At 55.9% G+C, this 18,408-nt stretch overlaps 1 protein-coding gene across 5 annotated transcripts in view; it reads right to left on the reverse strand.

Moving 5' to 3' along the window:
- Positions 1 to 18,408, reverse strand: part of CALN1 (calneuron 1) — a 146,232-nt gene that overhangs the window by 85,697 nt on the left and 42,127 nt on the right. Inside the window, exons 1-2 of one of the 5 annotated variants that reach the window (XM_040082686.2) lie at positions 15,299 to 15,337; positions 831 to 955 (exon numbers count right to left, since the gene is read on the reverse strand). In XM_040082686.2, the coding sequence (XP_039938620.1) occupies positions 831 to 948 (118 nt within the window). In that variant the 5' untranslated portion in view covers positions 949 to 955; positions 15,299 to 15,337. Of the gene's footprint in view, positions 1 to 830; positions 956 to 13,725; positions 14,551 to 15,298; positions 15,338 to 18,408 lie in introns of those variants that run through there. The other 4 variants (XM_040082684.2, XM_040082685.2, XM_040082683.2 and 1 more) reach the window with 4 other exon arrangements.

Raw genomic sequence — 18,408 nt, forward strand, 5'->3', positions numbered from 1 at the left:
GAATTTTAGAGCTCTTTCCAGCTTCTAAAGCCACAAGCTACACCTCCATGCATCTTCTTCCCTTGAGACACAGAGAGGAACCTCCCTTTGGGAAAGCCTCAAAGCAAATGTGGCTTGGTGGGAAGAACAGACTCAGCTTTACAGGGTCTCAGGGAAGGCTAAAGACATCTTTGGGGCAGGATGAGCCTGAATTCTCTCATTTTGCCCATAAAAATGCAGGCTTAATATTTCAAAAAGCTGCAGAAGGACAAAAGCTGCGACTAACATCGCTCCAGAGCTCCCAGCACAACTTTGGTCAGGGGCGTTCTCTGTGTCCCCGATCTGCTGAGCCGTCCCACTCCCCACCTGCCCTGCAGACATGGAACAGCAGGGAGAAGGTGCAGAGGAGCCCTCCTGTCACTGAGACACACAAAGCAGTCACACGCAGACAAGAGATTTTCGCAAGGCAGAGGTCCTTCCGAACCAGCTCCCAGCTGAGAGAGCGGAGAGAAGAAACCCCTTTGTTTATTTCTTACTTTTTATACATTTGTGAGTCTAGCAGAAGATTGGCTTTTTGGGGTTTCCACTCCTCAGCCTCAGTGGCCAGACCAACTGTCAGTTACAATTGTTTTCAGGTTAGAAATATGCAAACAAAGGACAGAGAATGAAAAACAAAGGATTTGTTTATGTTACATCTGTGGGAAAAGGTAGAAAACTGCTCTAACATTCTACAGTAACTAAAAGATCTGACTCCATTTATGAAATTCAAAAAGGCCTTAAAAAAACCTCAGAAAAACCAGGGTAACACCCTCCCCAGCCCCAGCCCCAGCCCCAGCCCGGGCAGCACTCACCATCCAGCTCCTCCACGGAGATGTTGGCCAGCTGCTCGCTGTCACTGCCGGCCGAGAGCGAGCGGTTCAGGTAATTGCCCTTGTACAACAAGCCAGCTGTCACATGGTGGAATGGCATCTTCTCCCTGCCACGGGAATGGGAAAAGAGAGGGTGGTTGGCATCATCTGCCTTGGTTTTGTGGGAATGGAGCAAAGCCCGGCCTGGACCAGTGCCCCGGGGTGCAGTGAGAGGGGTGGGCTGAGCTCGGACCCTGTGCCTCAGGCAGGAGCTGAAGGAACAAGCAGCAAAGCAGCTGCTGCCTCTGGGTGCTGGAGAGGAGTGAGGGGAGCCAGAGCAGTGGAGCCTTAGGAAAACAGGATTTCCCAACACTCAGACCGCAGATTTCAGCCTTGGCAGTAATTACAGAGAGCACAGAGTCTGCACTGACCTGCAGGTAAAAGGTTATAGCATCGTGGAGTGTTTGGGTAGGAAGAGACCTCAAAGCCCATCCTGAACCACCCCTGCAAGGGCAGGGACACCTCCCACTGTCCCAAGGCGCTCCAAGCCCCAATGTCCAGCCTGGCCTTGGACAGGGATCCAGGAGAAGACCCAAGTGCTGGCCAGCAGCACAACTTCCAAAGGCATGGAAGGGTCTGGACACCCCTGAGACCCCATGAAGGGCACGCAGCCTCCTCTGAGGGTTCAGCCAGCCACCCTGAGCGAGGTTTGTCACTGCAGGGCCCCAGCTCCAGACCCCACATTCGAGCAGGGCCCCACAAAGAAAATACCCATCTCCCAAATCTGACAGCTGAGGAAAAATCCTGCTCCGTGGGAGGCTGGAGCAGGGAGGTGTTTGCAAACCCCACAGGTCCCAGCCCCAGGGAAGGGCAGGCACTGCCCAGCCAGGAGTGGGAATTTCTGTCAGCAGCACTTGTCCTGTGATTTAGGAGACACGAGGAAGAGGCGAGTTTGCCAAAGTCAATTGAAATATTAAGAGGAAGATTTGTCATGCCCAGGGCTGGATTCAATCAGCACAAGCCCGTCCCAGGCCTATTGTGCTTTGGGCTGCACATTTCCAGCAGAAATAAATCAGCAGAGTCCCCAGAGCCACCCAGAGCTGGCCAGGGACTCTCCGAGGCTGGAAGTGGCCAGAGCGCCTCTGAAAGCCACCGCTGCCCTCAGGGCACAGGGCAGGCACCCCTCAGCTCAGGGAGCAGGGCCCAAGGGCACCCCCCGTGCTGCCAGCTTCTCTGGCTCAGGAGAGAGGTGCCAGCTCCGGAATGCTGCTCCAGAAACCAGCACAAGCACCAGGAGGAGCTGGCTCTGCCCCAGCCTGTGCTCCCAGCACAGCATAAACCAAACATATAGAAAATATGGATGCATTCATTGGGGAACAAAAGGCTTCCTGCCTCCCTGCGCTGGGAGGAGCTGTGACAGACCCCCCAGGAGCAAACCAACCTGGAGACACGGGCGAGCACAGAGGGAGAGCCAGGAGGTTCCTCCTGCACTGCTCAGCACGTTCCAGGAATTTCTCTGGCAGTAATTATGTAAATAAATCCTAATCGTAATTTTAAGTATTTTTATTTGGGAGCCAGTTTGCTCCAGCAGCACATTTAGAAATGTAAACAAGGGGTTCTGTTTCATTAAGCACATCTGTAATTCCCCAGCCCTTGCCAATTCATGGGTTTCGCCCTGAGGCGTTGCTCCCTCTGACACCTGCTCAGCACTAAAATGGGAATTTTACCTGGCCCAGGGGCACTCAGGGGCAATGCCAGCTCTGGTGTCACTGGAGAGACACTTCCAGCCCTTTGCACCACCTCCATTTGCTTCCAGGCCCACCACAAACCGTTCGGGCAGCGAGCAGTTCCTGTTTTCTCTGGATAATCACTCTCCAGAGTTGGAAGGGACCCACAAGCGTCGTCAAGTCCAACTCTTGGACAGCCCCAAGAATCCCTAAAAGCAGCTACACCGATTTTTCAAATCATTTGCAAGGGGTTTAAGTCTCCCCCTGGGCTGAGCCTGCGACGCAGACTGTGTTTGGTCAGTCCATGGGGCTGGGGTCTGACACCCCCTGAGTGAAGGAAGCTCCAGCCCTGCGCTCCCTGAGCTCACCCACAGATGGAACAGCAGGGAACCATGGATTTAAAGCATTCCTGAAATCACTGTCACGGCCTTGGCTTCTACAACCGTTAAAAAAATATGACAATGCCTCTCCCCTGAGGGCTGAAGAGCTGAAAATCAGCTCCTACCTGGATCCTGTGGTGTGCTTTAGTGCTGGAAGAGAGCCATGATAGCCTGGAGAGAGAAATCCTGGATTAAATTCTGCTGCCCAGATATATTAAGTTTTTTTAAGCTGTAATATCATTCAGCAGAAGCCCTGCAGAGCCTCTGGAATCCAGCACCCCCCAGCTCTAAAGAGGGATGCTCCAGAGGGGCCCAGCAGCAGATCCCATCCCAGGGATGTGGAGCTGTGCCTTGGGAACATTCAGCACCCTCAGACAGGAACCTGCAGCCAAGCTCAAGCCTGAAAGGGGGAGAAAACAGCACAAAGGGGCCCAGGAGGGTCAGGCAGTGGGAGAGCTCCAAAGCACCGGGGTGGGAAAGCCCTTGAGGCTGGAATCCATAAAAGCTTCATGGGAATGTGCAGGTGCTCGATGCCTGTCTGGGATAAAAGGGCTGTCCTGGCACAGCCAGACTGGTCCAGGCTGGAATTCCCATCCCTGGACGTGTTCAGGGCCAGGTTGGAGCAGCCTGGGACAGTGGGAGGTGTCCCTGGGGTGACAGGGGTGGCACTGCACGGGTCCTTCCCACCCAGGCCTTTCTGGGATTCTGGGACGGGCTCGTTTTCAATGACCCAAAATGCCCATGTCAGAGACACAGCAACCTGCAGCTTCCCTGTGGCTGCTGCTCCCTGTGCCCAGCGAGACCCCGGGGAACTCAAACCGAGGGAGGAGTGGTGCTGCTGGCTCCATCCCCCCGACACCTGGAGCTGCAGCAGGGGCTGGGGGCAGGGCACTGGCAGCGTTTTGCATCCTCAGATGTTCCATCTGGGCACTGTGGCCCCTCCCCAGAGCTGTGTCCAACCAGCCCTGAGCAGGGAGCTGGGCTGGGGGCTTTGTTCTGCTCCACAGACACGTTTTCCACCGGGAAACTTGCAAACCAAACACAGCGTGGGGATTTGGGAGCAGGGAAATCTCCTTGAATAACATCATGAGAACACCACAAAAGCATTGCCATCGAACCTCAAAGAGCCCCTCAGCGAGGCTGTGGACATGTCCCCGTGGTCCCCTGGCACGTTCCAGCCCCATTGTGCACTGCCAGCCTCGCTCCTGCCTCTCAGCACAGCCGCGTTCGTGGAATTTAGGAGATTTTCATAAGCAATATTCCCTCAGGATAAAAACAAAGCCATCTCCACACTGCTCACGTGGTTCCCTTTCCTCACCAGCCCCTGTGCTGCTCCTCCCAAAAGGGCTTTCAGAGCCCGTGAAGCCCCACACAACCATTCAACCCAAGGTTCAGCTCCAGGATCCATCTTTGAGATGGAACTGGGATCCATTTCTGCTGATCCTGGATCTCCCTGGCTCGTCACCGCTTCAGAAGAGGTTCCTTGTTCCCCTCTCTCCCGTGTGCAGCCCAAAGGATGCCTGGGAATCCACCCTGGGGAGCCCATCCTGGTGTTCCAGCCTGAGGGATGGAGCACACAACATCCTCGGCACTGCCTGGGTGTCCCAGAATCCTGTCTTTGCCTTCCCCATGGAGCTGGAATCCCGTGGATCCCAGGGGTTGGGAGCACCCTGGCAGGATCCCAAGGTGGATGTTGAGCCCTGTGGTGTCAAACAGAGCAGGCAGAGATGAGAAAAAGTGGGATGAGGATAAAATGGAGATTTCCAGCTCTGCCACAGACTGGGCTGAGGGAGTCCAAGCTGGAAGAACGGAAAGCAAACCTCCATGGATGGCCAAGGACACAGAAGATGGCCTTTCAGCCTTTCTCAGGGCCGAAAGGAACACAGGAATATATTGAAAATCCAGGAAGCAGCCAGATGGCCGGGAAACTGGAACAGGAGCTGGGAAGTCCCTGAGGTCACTTTTAAACCCTTTAAAAATTCATCAAATGAAGTGATGGTGTTAAAGATGCTTCTCCCTGGGCACAGCAATATTTGAACATCTAAAGCAAAGAGCAGGGACTTTGGAGGAAATGATCCCTTTTTCCCCGGGGCTGAGCCACAGCCACTGTCCTTGGAGGGAGGCTGTGTGACCTCCAGCTGGATCCAAAGGGGACAGCAGAGCCCCAGCGTCACCTGAAGCACCTGGGTTATCTGACCCTCCATGAGGCACCAGCCAGGGGACACCAGCAGCCTCCCAAAGAGGCTCCGTTGCCATTTCTGGTCCTTCTCCGTGGTGCTGTCCGTGCTTCCCCCTCTCCTGTGACACCTCAGGGTCGTGGTTAGGCCTGGCTTAACCTCCGGCACGGGAAAGGCTGAGCTGGACTAAGTCCTCCCTTCAGCTGCTCTGAAGCCAGCACAGCTCAGGGAAGACAAAAATCCTTGTGCTGGGAAGAGTCACTTTGTCCCTTGTCACCTGCGTTCCCCGCCGCTAACAATAGCTTTAAAGATTTTTTTTCTTTTTTAATTTACTTTGCGCACAAACTTGGCACCAGGAGCGCAATCCGAGCCCGAGCTGTGGCAAAGCCTGCAGGGCTCCAGGGGCTCCTCTTGGCTCGGGAGGAGCTCGGGGGACGCAGAGCTCGGCAAGGCGGGGAGGCTGAAGCTGCAGATATGAAGTGCCCGGGTCTGGTTTAATCAGGCTCAGCTCAGGGGTGTGAAGAGAGCCAGGACCGAGAGCAGGCTCAGGCTCGTTCTCTGCTACAAACCAAGAGAAGCGGCCCTGGAAGGAGCCTTGGGATGGGGAAAAATAAAGTCTGGCTCTTTGAAAAGAAGGCTCTAAAATAAATCCTCCCAGGGAGGCCGGACCTGGAGGAAGTCTGTGTTTGCTGACTGCTGATCCCAATCTTTATTGGTCACAGAGCCCCAAACCCCCAGGAAGGCACATTTGGGATATTTATAAAGAGAGAGCAGAGGCTCCTGCTGAGCCTGCACAGGGCACTGAGCACCCAGGGCAGGTCTGGAGAGCCAGATTTGCTCAGAGTGGGCTGCAGCCACTGGGCTGAGAGTGCAGGGAGCCCTAAAGCTCCCTCTGAGAGCTTTCCTGGGGTACAAGAGGGCTCCCACTTTCCTGGGTGCTTATCAGAAGTTAGACCCAGCTTCCCAAACATATTAGACCCACACACATATTCTCAGCAAATGAATCCGTCCAGACAAATTCCACCTTTCACAAGGATTTACGGACTGCAAACACAAGCTTTAAATCCACACACGTGAGACTCACTGAACATCTGCTGGTGGGGATCCAGGTAAAACCCAAAGTGACCTCCAGAGACCGTTCCCAGTCCTGACCCATCACAGCCCCATGCCCTTGGCACACCTCCATGGCATTTGGACTCCATCTGATCATTTATTGGCATAAGCCTAAGAAAGTGTTTCTCTAATTCAGGCAGGAAATGCAGATCTGGCACACACTGGGTTGTGATATCAACAATAAAGCTCCTCATGGTGACCGCTTCTGTAAAAAAGCCTTTACAAACAGATCATTCTCAGCGTTCAAAGATGTAACTGGGAAGAAAAAAGTCCTCTGCAAGGCAGAAAACAAGATCTGAGTGACAACCTCGTGTAGTGCACACCACCTCAGGAGCCACAAACTTCCACGTTCATGAACTACAAAGCACTTGGAGCTTCAGAAGGTTTTGTGCTGGGTTTTGGGTTTTTTTTCCCCACCTTCTGCAGTAAAATCAAAATGAAAAAGCAGAAGAAGGGCACTTGAAAAGGCACCACATCTCTAAACAACTGCTGTCGCTTTGAATTCCGGCAAGAAGGGAGAAGTGAGGGCGCCAGGTCAGGTATAAAATCCAGCATTTCTGTCTGGGAGCTGCACGTGTGAGAACACAAGGGGACAGAGAAATCAGAGCCGCTGCTTGTTATTTTGGGGTTGATCCCCAGCTCCAAGCGCGGGGAGGAGAGGACTGCAAGGACCTGATAACAACCCGGTGCCTGTCCCCAGGGTAAGAGCAGCGCTCACAAGGGGATAAAGACCCTCTCCACTCCAAACAGGCTTAAAGCACCCGATTAAAGAACCGGCACCGCTGACTCACCCGTATTTCCTCTCACCCAGGCTCCTCTCAGCTCCCAAACTCATCCCCACCTTCTGCAGACAGAAATCCCCAGATTTTTGCTGCCCTCTTCCACTTCCTGTTACTGCTGCTGCCTCCAGTTGTGTTTAACCAAGATTAGTAAAAAATTTCCATCTTGCAGGTTCGGAAAGCCTCTGAGTTGATGTTATAATGTGAAAAAAAAAAAAAAAAAAAAGCCAGCAATGCAATAAAAATATTTAATCTCTTCTCCCCTCTAGTAATTCACCTGGAAACATGAAAAAATCGGTTTTGCCCCTGGGGTGGCCCAGCCTGCCATTCCTTCCTGTGGGCTGAGCTCCTCTACAGGACACCAGGGACAACAGAAGTGTCCATCACACAGAGGCTCCCAAAAAAAGCCTTTTTCAGGTGACAAGGATTTAGGAGAGAAAACCCACACAGGCTACAAAAACCTCTCAAATCTCCAGGCTGGGAACCTGAAGGGAAGCTGGAGGAACCTGCACAGCGGGAAGTGAGGCAGAGTTTTATGGCAAAGGGGATCAACCTCTGGGCCAAACATCCCTGGAGGGACACACCTGGCTGTCCCCAGGCCCTGGTACCTCACTGGTGGGGTTAAAGGGTGAAAACTCCGGGCTGTTGATGGATTGTTCCCCACATTGGAGGCTCTGAGCTCCTCCTGGGCCAGCTGGGGGAAGGATGCTGGAGCTGCTGGAGCTGCCAGGTCCCACCGCACCTCCAGCCCACCTGCAGCTCATTTTTCCTGCCCAGATCATGCTGCAAGGGGAGCCAGGACCACCCTGTGCCCACCCCTGCCAGCACGGAGAGGGGGCTCCTCCTGGCCCCCTTCCCAGAAATCATCTTCTCCAGCAATCAGGATGGACAAAGCCAGCGGGGAGCAGGCTCAGCTGAACACACACTCAGGGCACAGCTGAACCTGCTCCCCCTTTGGAGCATCACCCACCCCTCCAGCCCCTCACACTGACCCCACCCCGCAGTCCTGGCCGCTCACACACAAAAACATCCCAGTTCTCTTTCTCTGGAATACTCAGCTCTTTTTTTTTTTTTTTTTTCCTAAGTACAACACAAGATCACTCAGAATTAAATGATGGGAACGAGGTCCTTGTTGACAGCAAAAAAAAAATAATATCCCAGGGCTTTGAGACGAGGAGCACATCAAAGCAGGGAGGAAATGTCACTCGTGCATCCCCATCACCCATCCCTAGCCCGGGTTATTTCCCTGCTCCGTTGAACCTTTTCCCCTCCACTCCCAGCTGCTGAGTGTTTGCTCATTGAGCCTGGCTGGAGGGGACTTTTCTGAGCTTCTGTTCATTCCCTCCTGTCCAGTTCCCTCCCCTGGCCAGGCATAAATCAGCCCTGGAGACACAAGCAGCAGTGATTCCTGGCACCCCCAGCACCCTGGTTCACAAAACAATACACAATGGATTATTCAGAGCGCACCCTGCGTCACACACCAGTAATTATAAACATGAAATCTATCAAATAATGACAATTAACAGCGGATTTGACAGAGTAACACACTCCAAATAGCCTGGTGGTTGATTACATCTTATTAATGAAATGCCAAAACATTGAGGGCTCTTAGCAGGACAATTAATTGCTCGCAATAAATCTGACTTCTGCCAGACCTCGTCTTTAAAGGAGGCTTTGGGACATCTGGTGAGGGTTATTTTTTAAAGCAATGGCTGATGATTCCTACAGAAATTTCCCTGGGAGTTGAGAGGACTGGAGCCACCAACACACAGAACTGAGCAGAAGGGAATTAGAGACAAGGGCAACCCCGACACTGGAATAATTTTATATAAACTGGGGTGGATTGTGGTGTAAGATTCCAACCAAGATTCACTCCCAGCACTTCCCCTGCAAACATCCAGGCCAGCAGCTTCCTTGGAAAAGTGTCCTCAGACACAATGGCCCAGACTCAAGGGGATCCAAAGAGGAAGCAGGCTGCTGGGAGAGGTGAACAGACACAAAGGCAGACCTGTCCCAGCCAGAGGTGCCCAGAGCCACCAGGTGGGCTGTCACTAACCCAGGAATGGGCTGTGGTGACAAAGGGTGCAGGGGCTGTTGTGCCAATGGCTCCAGTCCTGCAGAAAGCGGGGATGTCGGCTGCCTTGGACGCACAGGGCTTGCAGCGCCGCTGCCAGAGGTGCTCTGTGTGTCCATCCATTCTCCCTCCCCGGGAGCAGCTCTTTGACATCACCCCCCTGCTTGTGGCAGCAGGATCCCAGTGACCCCACACACAGCAGTCCCTGGGAATGGGCCTTTTCCAAGGGCTAAACCCCGAGCTGTGAGGCTGCAAACCTCTGGAGCGTTCCCTGGCCCCGTGCTGGAGCACCTCATCATCCTTAATTCCCCAGACACCAGATCCTGTCAGGGAGAGCAGGGTCAGTCTGTGCTGCTTTCCCTGCAAGCTCCTGCCCCTTGGAAGATTTCAGCAAAGCTGTTCCAGGAACCCCAGTGATCATTTCCTGCTGGAGCAGTGTTGAGCTCTTGGGGTGGCACAAATTACAGCATCTTTATTTTTATTTCAGCCTTTCGTGAAGGGAATGAACAAGAGGAATCTGATGCTGGCTGGGCCTGAAACCCACAAGCACTCTGTAAACAAGCTCGACCCCGAGAGATTTCCATGTTTCTTCCTGAAACACCAGGAGAACCAGCGGCACTGGATAATTGGAAACAGTTACAGAGACTTCATTTGCTTGTTTTTTCTGGGATTTGCTCTGAGGCTGGCTCTTCCCAGCCTTAATACCTGGCAGGGCTGATCTCATGATGTCAGGGCTGACTCTCTTTGGAATCTCATTTGCATAAGGGTTGATGTGCTGAGAGCTCTCCAGGAGAAATGTCTGCCCTGGAGAGGTCAGGGATATTCAGGGGGAAAAGGAGAGAGGCCATTTCTCCTCGAGTGCTGCTTTTAAAAGGGGCCAGAGCAGAGCCTCTGAGCTGAATGAATAAATAGACCCCAAGGAAGACTTTCCTGTGACATCCTTGGGAGCCTTTGGACACGTCCTCAACCCCTTGGGGCCGTTTGCTAATTAGCAGCACAAACACGTGCAGGTATTCCAGCGCTGCCCATGGGACACAGGGACACATCCCTCGGGGTCACCCCGTCCCTGGAGGCAGCAGCACCTGCGGCCCCTTGCTCTGGGACGGGCTGGGAGCACCAGCAGGGCTCACCCGGGCCGGGTTTTCCTCCTCTGTTTGCCCGGGGCTGGGCAGGAGGGGAAAGACCTGGAGGTGTCCACACACCCTGAGGGGGGAGAGCCTCATCCTGCAGCTCCTCACCTCCGGGAGCCTCTGCCCTCCTGAGCCCTGCAGGAGCACAGCACAGACCCCGGGAACTGAGGCTGCCGAGGGATGAAGCCAAACTGGATTTGTGCAGGACATCAGCAGAGCCCTTCCCACGGCAGAACAAGTGCCGGCTCCTCGGGCTGGCTCACCTTCTGGTTCAGCATTCCAGCAGCCAGGAGAAAGAGAGCCCAAAGGAATGAGACGCACACGGATGTTCTCCCTGCTGTCACCTGTGTGTCTGCTCCTGCTGTCACCTGTGCCAGCCACGCCAGGACATCCAGTCAAACCCCGCTGCCCGGGCACTGCTCAAAGGCAAAGCAGCCCCATTTGAACCTCCCTGCATCCCTGACCACCCAAACCCCTGCTGCCGGGAAGAACTTCAGGCAAAGGCACGGAAATACAGGAGGAGGAGGAAAAGGATGGACCAGAGAGCCCCAAACCAGCACCTCCAGCGAGCTCCCCCAGGCACCACCCACTGCAGGGGTTCAGAGGTGAACCCCGTGAGCCCTGTCATCCCACCGTGCGCTGTCCCCACCCCGGGGACAGCCACCAAACCTGCAGGGACGCCAGCACAACAGGGAAGGGCTCAGGCACGGAACAGCGCAGATCCAACCCCCCAGCCAGGTGAAATGGCTGGATAACGGCTGGGAAAGGGAGGCCCAGGAAAGGTCCAGGCCCAAAAAGAGACTGGAAGCCCCAGCTAGGACAGACCTGAGGGCAGATGTTTGAGGGACAGAGCCGAGGGCAGAGGTGCAGATGTTTGAGGGACAGAGCTGAGGGCAGAGGTGCAGTGTTTGTTTGAGGGACAGACCCAATGGCAGAGGTGCAGATGTTTGAGGGACAGAGCCAAAGGCAGAGGTGCAGATGTTTGAGGGACAGAGCCGAGGGAATGGTGCAGTGTTTGAGGGACAGACCCGAGGGAATGGTGCAGTGTTTGAGGGACAGACCCGAGGGCAGCAGTGCAGTGTTTGTTTGAGGGACAGAGCCGAGGGCAGAGGTGCAGATGTTTGAGGGACAGACCCGAGGGCAGAGGTGCAGATGTTTGAGGGACAGACCCGAGGGCAGAGGTGCAGATGTTTGAGGGACAGACCCGAGGGCAGAGGTGCAGATGTTTGAGGGACAGAGCCGAGGGCAGTGGTGCAGATGTTTGAGGGACAGAGCCGAGGGCAGTGGTGCAGATGTTTGAGGGACAGACCCGAGGGCAGCGGTGCAGATGTTTGAGGGACAGAGCCGAGGGCAGTGGTGCAGATGTTTGAGGGACAGAGCCGAGGGCAGAGGTGCAGATGTTTGAGGGACAGACCTGAGGGCAGAGGTGCAGATGTTTGTTTGAGGGACAGACCCGAGGGCAGTGGTGCAGATGTTTGAGGGACAGAGCCGAGGGCAGAGGTGCAGATGTTTGAGGGACAGACCTGAGGGCAGAGGTGCAGATGTTTGTTTGAGGGACAGAGCTGAGGGCAGAGGTGCAGATGTTTGTTTGAGGGACAGAGCCGAGGGCAGAGGTGCAGATGTTTGAGGGACAGAGCCGAGGGCAGAGGTGCAGATGTTTGAGGGACAGACCCAAAGGCAGAGGTGCAGATGTTTGAGGGACAGACCCGAGGGCAGTGGTGCAGATGTTTGAGGGACAGACATAAGGACAGAATTCAGCACAGATATTTCAGGTTTGCTTTTCTCCTGCTGTAAAAATGCAAATGCGAGGATGCCCAGCAAGCCTCCACAAGCTGATGCTAGGTTCAAGCAATGAGAGGGCGCTTTTAGAATAACACACTGATTTTCTTTACATTTTCCAGGTCCTGCCCATGGACCCCAGGTTCAACAGACTAAATTCAGACTGTGGCTTTTATTACCACTGCTTAATGTCTTTATTCTGAGAACCATTTTCACATGTTAGTGCTTTTATCAAAGGAGGCTACAGTTAATTAAAAGCAGACCTGTAAACCAGTTTGTTTCTATTGCCCTCTTTTCATGATAGCCCAAGAACTATTGCATAATACCCAGATTTACTTGAGTTTCTGCCTCACACTTTTAACACTAACCACATTCACTGGTTAAAAACACAATTAATGCCTCCCCAGCCTTGCAAAGCTCCTCCATATGATCAATTCCCAGTACATCATTAGCTGGGAGCTGGATGAACTGAATAAAACTGACTTGGCCTTTTTACACAACGTCAAAAAACCCTCTCGGTTCACCTGAGGAAGGCACCTGGTTGCAATGAACGCTCTCAGACCTTTCCGACACTCCCAGCATTTTCCGAGAAGGCTCTGCCTGTTCGAATTTGCATCTCCTCATAGACTGCCTGCCATATTTCATCCCCAAATCAATAAAAGCTCTATGAGCACGAATCTAAAATGATGCTGGAGGGTATTTCTAGTCCAAGGAGTTTCTCAATGTGCATTTTGCTCAGTTTACCACAACTCTGGAAGACAAAACATGCACAGCACCATCTCTGCATGGGCCAAGCCATGATTTTGCTTAGAAATTAGGACATTTCAAAAGAAACACGACGAGAAAGTTGCGATGGTTTGAACTTACAGGGGCGGCGTTCCTGGAGGCGGAGGGAGCCGCGCGGGACCGGCCATTGCAATGTACCTGGGCTGGGGCAGCAAAGCCCGGACAAGGAGCCACCAAAACGCTGTTCCTAAATCCATCCATAGTTACAGATCTGCCATGGCGTGGAAGGGGTCGGCTGCAGCAGCAGAACCCCAGCCCTTTGCGACTGGACAGAACCCGCGTGGAAATGAAGCCAGGGAGGGGGAACAAGGAGGCTCAGCCCCGCTCCCCACGCGGCTGAGGCAGGCAAGGAGAGAGATTTGGGTTCAATTACCCTTTGTGCCTCTTGCTGCGTTTTGGTTTTGGGGTTTTTTTTCTCTTTGCAAGCCAAGTTCTGCCCTGGGGCTCGAAGGCAGAGGCTGCTCCCGAAGTGCTTTTGTTCCCTGCTGAAATCCCTCTGTTCCCAGGACCGAACCCCTGCCCCGCCGAGAACTTAAGGGCAGGCCGAGAGAAGCAGCCGAGCTCCACACACCCCCGAGGAACAGAGCACCAGAACACAGCTCCTGCAGGACAGATCCTCCCCGCGGGAGAGCCCTGACACCCCTGGGAGCTTCCCCCCGAGCAGGACCTGGCTGCAGTCCTGCACTTCCCGGTGGGATTCTGTCCCGAGCCATGCAGACCCCTCCGGGCAGAGCTTTATCCACAGGTGCAGTGCAGAGAGGATTTGGCTCCAGGTCCAGCAAGCAGCCGAGCATCCACCGAGACTCCCCAGACCGAAAGCATGAAGCTTCCCCGTCAAACCCTTCCCGGGAACTGTCCCACACATGCATTCAGGGGGGAAGGGAGCGTGCAGACACCCACGGGAAGCCAGCTGGAAAATTCCCAGGTAAAGAAATGGCACCGGGAGCTCTTACCTGCTCGGATTTGTATTCCCAGCTAGCAGCACACCTACAGCCCCAGGCTCTCAGGGGGCATCGCGGGGGTGCGGATTGCTGCAGGTCATGGGTGTGTACAGCCAGAAGCAAAAGAACCCCGACCCAAAACAACCCCCCCAAAATCCCCCAAAAGCCACAACATGACCCAAATGAGATCCCTGCAACGGCTGTCTCGTTACAAGCAAGATGAGATGGAAGGAGGGGTTTTTACTTGCTCTGAGGCATCATATGGAGCTTAATCACAGCAGTTACGTATTGGGTTCTTTTGGCCTTCAATCAAGTGTGTCATTTCGGTGGCAGCTGCCTACGTGATGCCAGCACCCTGGGCGCTCCAGTCCTGTGCCGGTGCCGGCCTTGTGCAGCTATTCTACGGCTCAACAACGGGCGAATTCCATTCCCCAGGCTGTGGGAAGCTCCTCCTGTAATCCAGCGAGCCCTTGGAGCCACCCAGGATCACACACCTCTCCTCCGGTACCCAGAGCCCGGGGAGCCGCTCCCACCGCAGCGCCCGTCCCGCTCTCATCTCCCGGCGCAGCCCATCCGTATCCCGAGGACTTCCAACACTCCCAAAGCCACCGGGAGGGGACAACAGCTCGCCAGGAGCCCCGGGGACGAGCGCAGCACGGCGCTAAGGGGGAGGCAGCTGCTCCGTGGAAAACACCGAAACTTGGTGGGTGGGAAAGGTCTGAGGAGCTGCTGAGTAACCGCGGAACAGCTCAGCCAGGACCCGGCACGGCCCGGCAGCTCAGCCCTCCCCACTGCAGCCCCGAGGGGAGCGGGAGGCGAGCGCTGCGAATCAGGTGTTGAACCTGGTGATGGAATCAGCCGAAATCAGCCGGGGCTGGGCTCAGCACGGCTCCGAGCAGGCAGCGGGGGGACGGGCAGCACTCCGCTCGGGAGCATTTTGGTTGCCGACAGCGGCATCGGGAGGTGTTTGGGGCCAGATTCCTTCCGTCAAGCGCGTTTGTTGGGTTTGACGGATTCATTAGGACCCATCCATTCAAACAGATGGCGGATGCTCCCTCTGCTCCGGGGTCTCCATCCGTGTCCAACTCCCCGAGAGCAGGACACCGCATAGACACCGAGCTCTCATTACATCACCCGCTACGGACGAGCAGGGGGCCAGGAAACGAATAAAAAAGGTTTTCTGGGCAGCCAAAGTGCTGTTGTGCCGCTCCATGGCAACTCCACAAACACGCGTGTGAGCGCCCACAGCCGCACACCGCCGGCTCGGGGGCACGGCCGCGGATCCGCCGCACGGCGCAGGGCCGGGCAGCGAGGGGAGGGGATGAGCATCCCGAGCAGCCCCCCCCGCGCACCCCACGGCCACCCGCGGGTCCCCCCGCCGGGATCGCTCGGCCGCCGGCCCGGCTGAGCCGCCTGGCAGCGTCGGCCGAAGCCCCAACAGGTTCCCCGTGGAGCTGAGGTGCCCCCGAGCCGGGGAGGGGAGGGCGCTGCCTTCGCGCAGCCGGCTCCCTCCGAGCCCTCCCTCCGTCCCAGCCCGGCCGGGAGCCAGCCCGAGCTCCCCGTCCTCCGCCACCTCCTCACTCACCTCTCCACCAGCCGGCTCCTCCGCCACAGGTTTGCTCGGCTCCACTGTCCCCCCCCCCCGCCCCTCCAGATCGCTCCCAGACGAGTTATTCAGAGGAGGATGGAGGGAGGAGGCACAGAGAGATCTGGGCGGTGGGGATGGCGGAGAGAGAGAGAGAAAAAAATAATACGAAAAAAACAAGCAAAGGGACGAAATCAAATCGAACAAGCGAAGAACTGGACTGAAAGGAGGCGATGCTGGAGGAGGAGGAGAGCGGCGCGGCGCGGCAGCCCCGGCTCAGCGCCCCATGGCCCCCGCAGCCCCGAGCGCAGCCCGAGCCCCGCCGCGCCGCGCCGCGCTCCCCCGGCCCGGCCAGGGACCACCCTCCGCCGCCAGCCCTGCGCCGCGGCCCCCGCTAACCCCTTCCTGGCCGTGCCTCCCCGCCGGCCGCCCCCTCCTCCCCATCCTCCAGCCCAGCCGGGGATGCTGCGCGCAGGGAGCGGCTCCGGCCCTGCCGCCCCGGCCCCCGGGAAGGGCACAGCCCCCTGAAATCCAGCGCCGGGAGGGAACCGCACTTGTGGGGCTGAGCCCCTGAGGAAGTTGTGTCTCCAGGTCTGTTTTTGGCAGGGAGGGGGGTTAAGCCGGCAGTTCCTTTTTCAGAAGCGCAGAATCGTTGGTTGGAAAAGACCTCCAGGATCAAGTCCGGCCGCTGCCCCGGCACCGCCAAGCCCACCACTGACCCCTGTCCCCAAGTGCCACGTCCATCCCTCCAGGGACGGGCACTCCACCACCTCCCTGGACAGCCCCTTCCAAGGACTGACCACTCCTTCCATGGAGAAATTTCCCCAATATCCACCCAAAGCTCCCCTGGCCCAGGCTGAGGCCGTTCCCTCTCCTCCTGTCCCTGTTCCCTGGGAGCAGAGCCCGACCCCCCCGGCTGTCCCCTCCTGGCAGGGAGTTGTGCAGAGACACAAGGTTCCTCCTGAGGCTCCTTTTCTCCAGGCTGAGCCCCTTTCCAGCTCCCTCAGCTGCTCCTGGGGCTCCAGACCCTTCCCAGCTCCCTTCCCTGCCCTGGACACACTCCAGTCCCTCAGGGTCTGCATTGTGAGAAGCCCAAAATTGCCCCCAGGACTGGAGGTGCCCCAGCAGTGCCAGCACAGGGGACAATCTCTGCCCACGCTGCCCTGGTCCTGCTGGCCACATCATTGCTGATATTGGCCAGAACGGTCTTGGATGGAGGAGAAGAATCCACATCTGCGGGTGTGTCCTGTGCTCCGTGTGCACAAACTGCTCCCTGCAGCCAGGGCCCCCAGCCTGCCCCACCCCACCGGTGCTGGAGGCAGAAGAGGAGAGCAGGGAGATCCCCATCACTGCTCCAGGGGCCCCGGATTTCTGCACTGGGAAGGAGGAAGCGCCTGCAGCAGTGCCCTTCTCCCGGCCAAATCTCCCCCTTCCCTGCTGCAGTCACCTTCAACTGGTAGCAGCACTCGGTGGAGCTGCTTGGCTCCCCAGCTCCCTGTCGGAACGCTCCTGAGGCACACAGTCCTTGGATCAGTGCCTGGCACCAGCACAGCCCCTGACCCCTTGGGGACAGCCGGGCCAGGACGCTTCCAGCAGGGGAAGTTTGACTGAAACCAATTTGGGCTGAAAGCAAGCAGAGATGTTGTGCTGGTGACTGCAGCTGACTGCAGGAGGGGCTCTGATGGGAGCCCAACACAGCTCAAACTGCCTCAATAGGATCTGGAAAACAGCCTGGAGAGACACCTGTCATCTCCAGCAACACTCCCACAGCCGTGTGCGCATCAAACAAAGCCTGCAGAGCGTCGATTTTAGGGCTCAAAGGTGTTTAATTCACATCTTGTCTCCCCTGTACTTTTCTGATGTAAAATCCCTCCTGTCTCCTACCCTTCAGCCTTGTGGGTCACCGTGTTCCCCATGCTGGGATTTTTCTGGGATCAGAAGGAACATGATCTGCAGCTCAGGACCCGGGGGCAGAGGGATTTTGTCTCTCTCTGCTCCCTGTGCAGATAAACCCCAAATAAACCCCATATCCATTGGCATTCAACTCATTTTGCTCCACCAGCTCAGCTGTCCTGCCCCGGGGGAGAATTCTGCATCCCACTGCCCCTCTCCCGCTGCCTGGACATTGCCTGCATGGAGATTCAGGAATTTAGCCATGCCCCAAGTCCCTTATAAACCATCAGGGCTGGGCTCCATCCCGCAGTTTTACCATTTTTATGAAGTCATTGGCATTCCTGTGTTCAGTGAGAAGATAATCCCTGCTCCAGGAGCAGGGCCCTCGGCACCAGTGGTGGAAGCTGAGTGATGGCACCAAATGTTGTTCTGTCAGAATGAGATGCAGGTGAACCTCCTCATCCTTTTACTTTTTATTCCTATTTTTTTTTCCCTTGATCCAGGAGAAAACTTCCACCTGCAGCTCCCTCGTCTCCGTCTGGGCTGCCAGAGTGAATGGGGGCAAACCTCCTCATTTGGGAAAGTCATTCCCTGCCCTTAGCTAATTTCCTTTCCTTCAGCTCTGGAAAACATTAACCAAAAAGATTCTAACCTTCATGGCTGAAAACAGTAGCTGGAAAATCCATTAGGCCGGTATATTTATTATTAAAAATTCTGAAAATACCAAGTCCTCATTAATCCCTAAACAGATCCAGAATATCTCCAGATTGTGTCCACACGAATACGAGCGGCCAGTGGCTCTTTTCCCTTTTTCCCTTGTTAAAGTAGAGAGCTGATCACTCCAAACCCTCTGGTTTGCAGGTGTCCTGGGCAGCACCTCCTGGGGCTGAGGGGGTGACCTGGGATGGAGCTCTCCAGAAGGATGGGGCTCCCTCGGGCATCAGCCCCGGGAGGATGTTTGGGATAAGCTCCTGGAAACGCTGCAGGCAGAGCCAACGCAACCCTCGTGTGACAAGGTGAATGGGGGTGGCAGGGCAGGCTGCTGTCAGCCCCGCCTGGGGACAGCCAGCAGAGCCCCACTCCAACAACCAGCCGCCAGCACTCGCTGTAATTCACCACCCAGCCGTGCAGCCCAGGGAGCTCGTGGGGAGCTGCCCAGCAAAGCCACGGGGCAGGGCAGGGTCTTTGTTCGGGGTCTGGAGCCCAGAACGGGGTGA

The sequence above is a fragment of the Hirundo rustica genome, chromosome 19, assembly GCF_015227805.2.
Source record: "Hirundo rustica isolate bHirRus1 chromosome 19, bHirRus1.pri.v3, whole genome shotgun sequence".
NCBI lineage: Eukaryota > Metazoa > Chordata > Aves > Passeriformes > Hirundinidae > Hirundo > Hirundo rustica.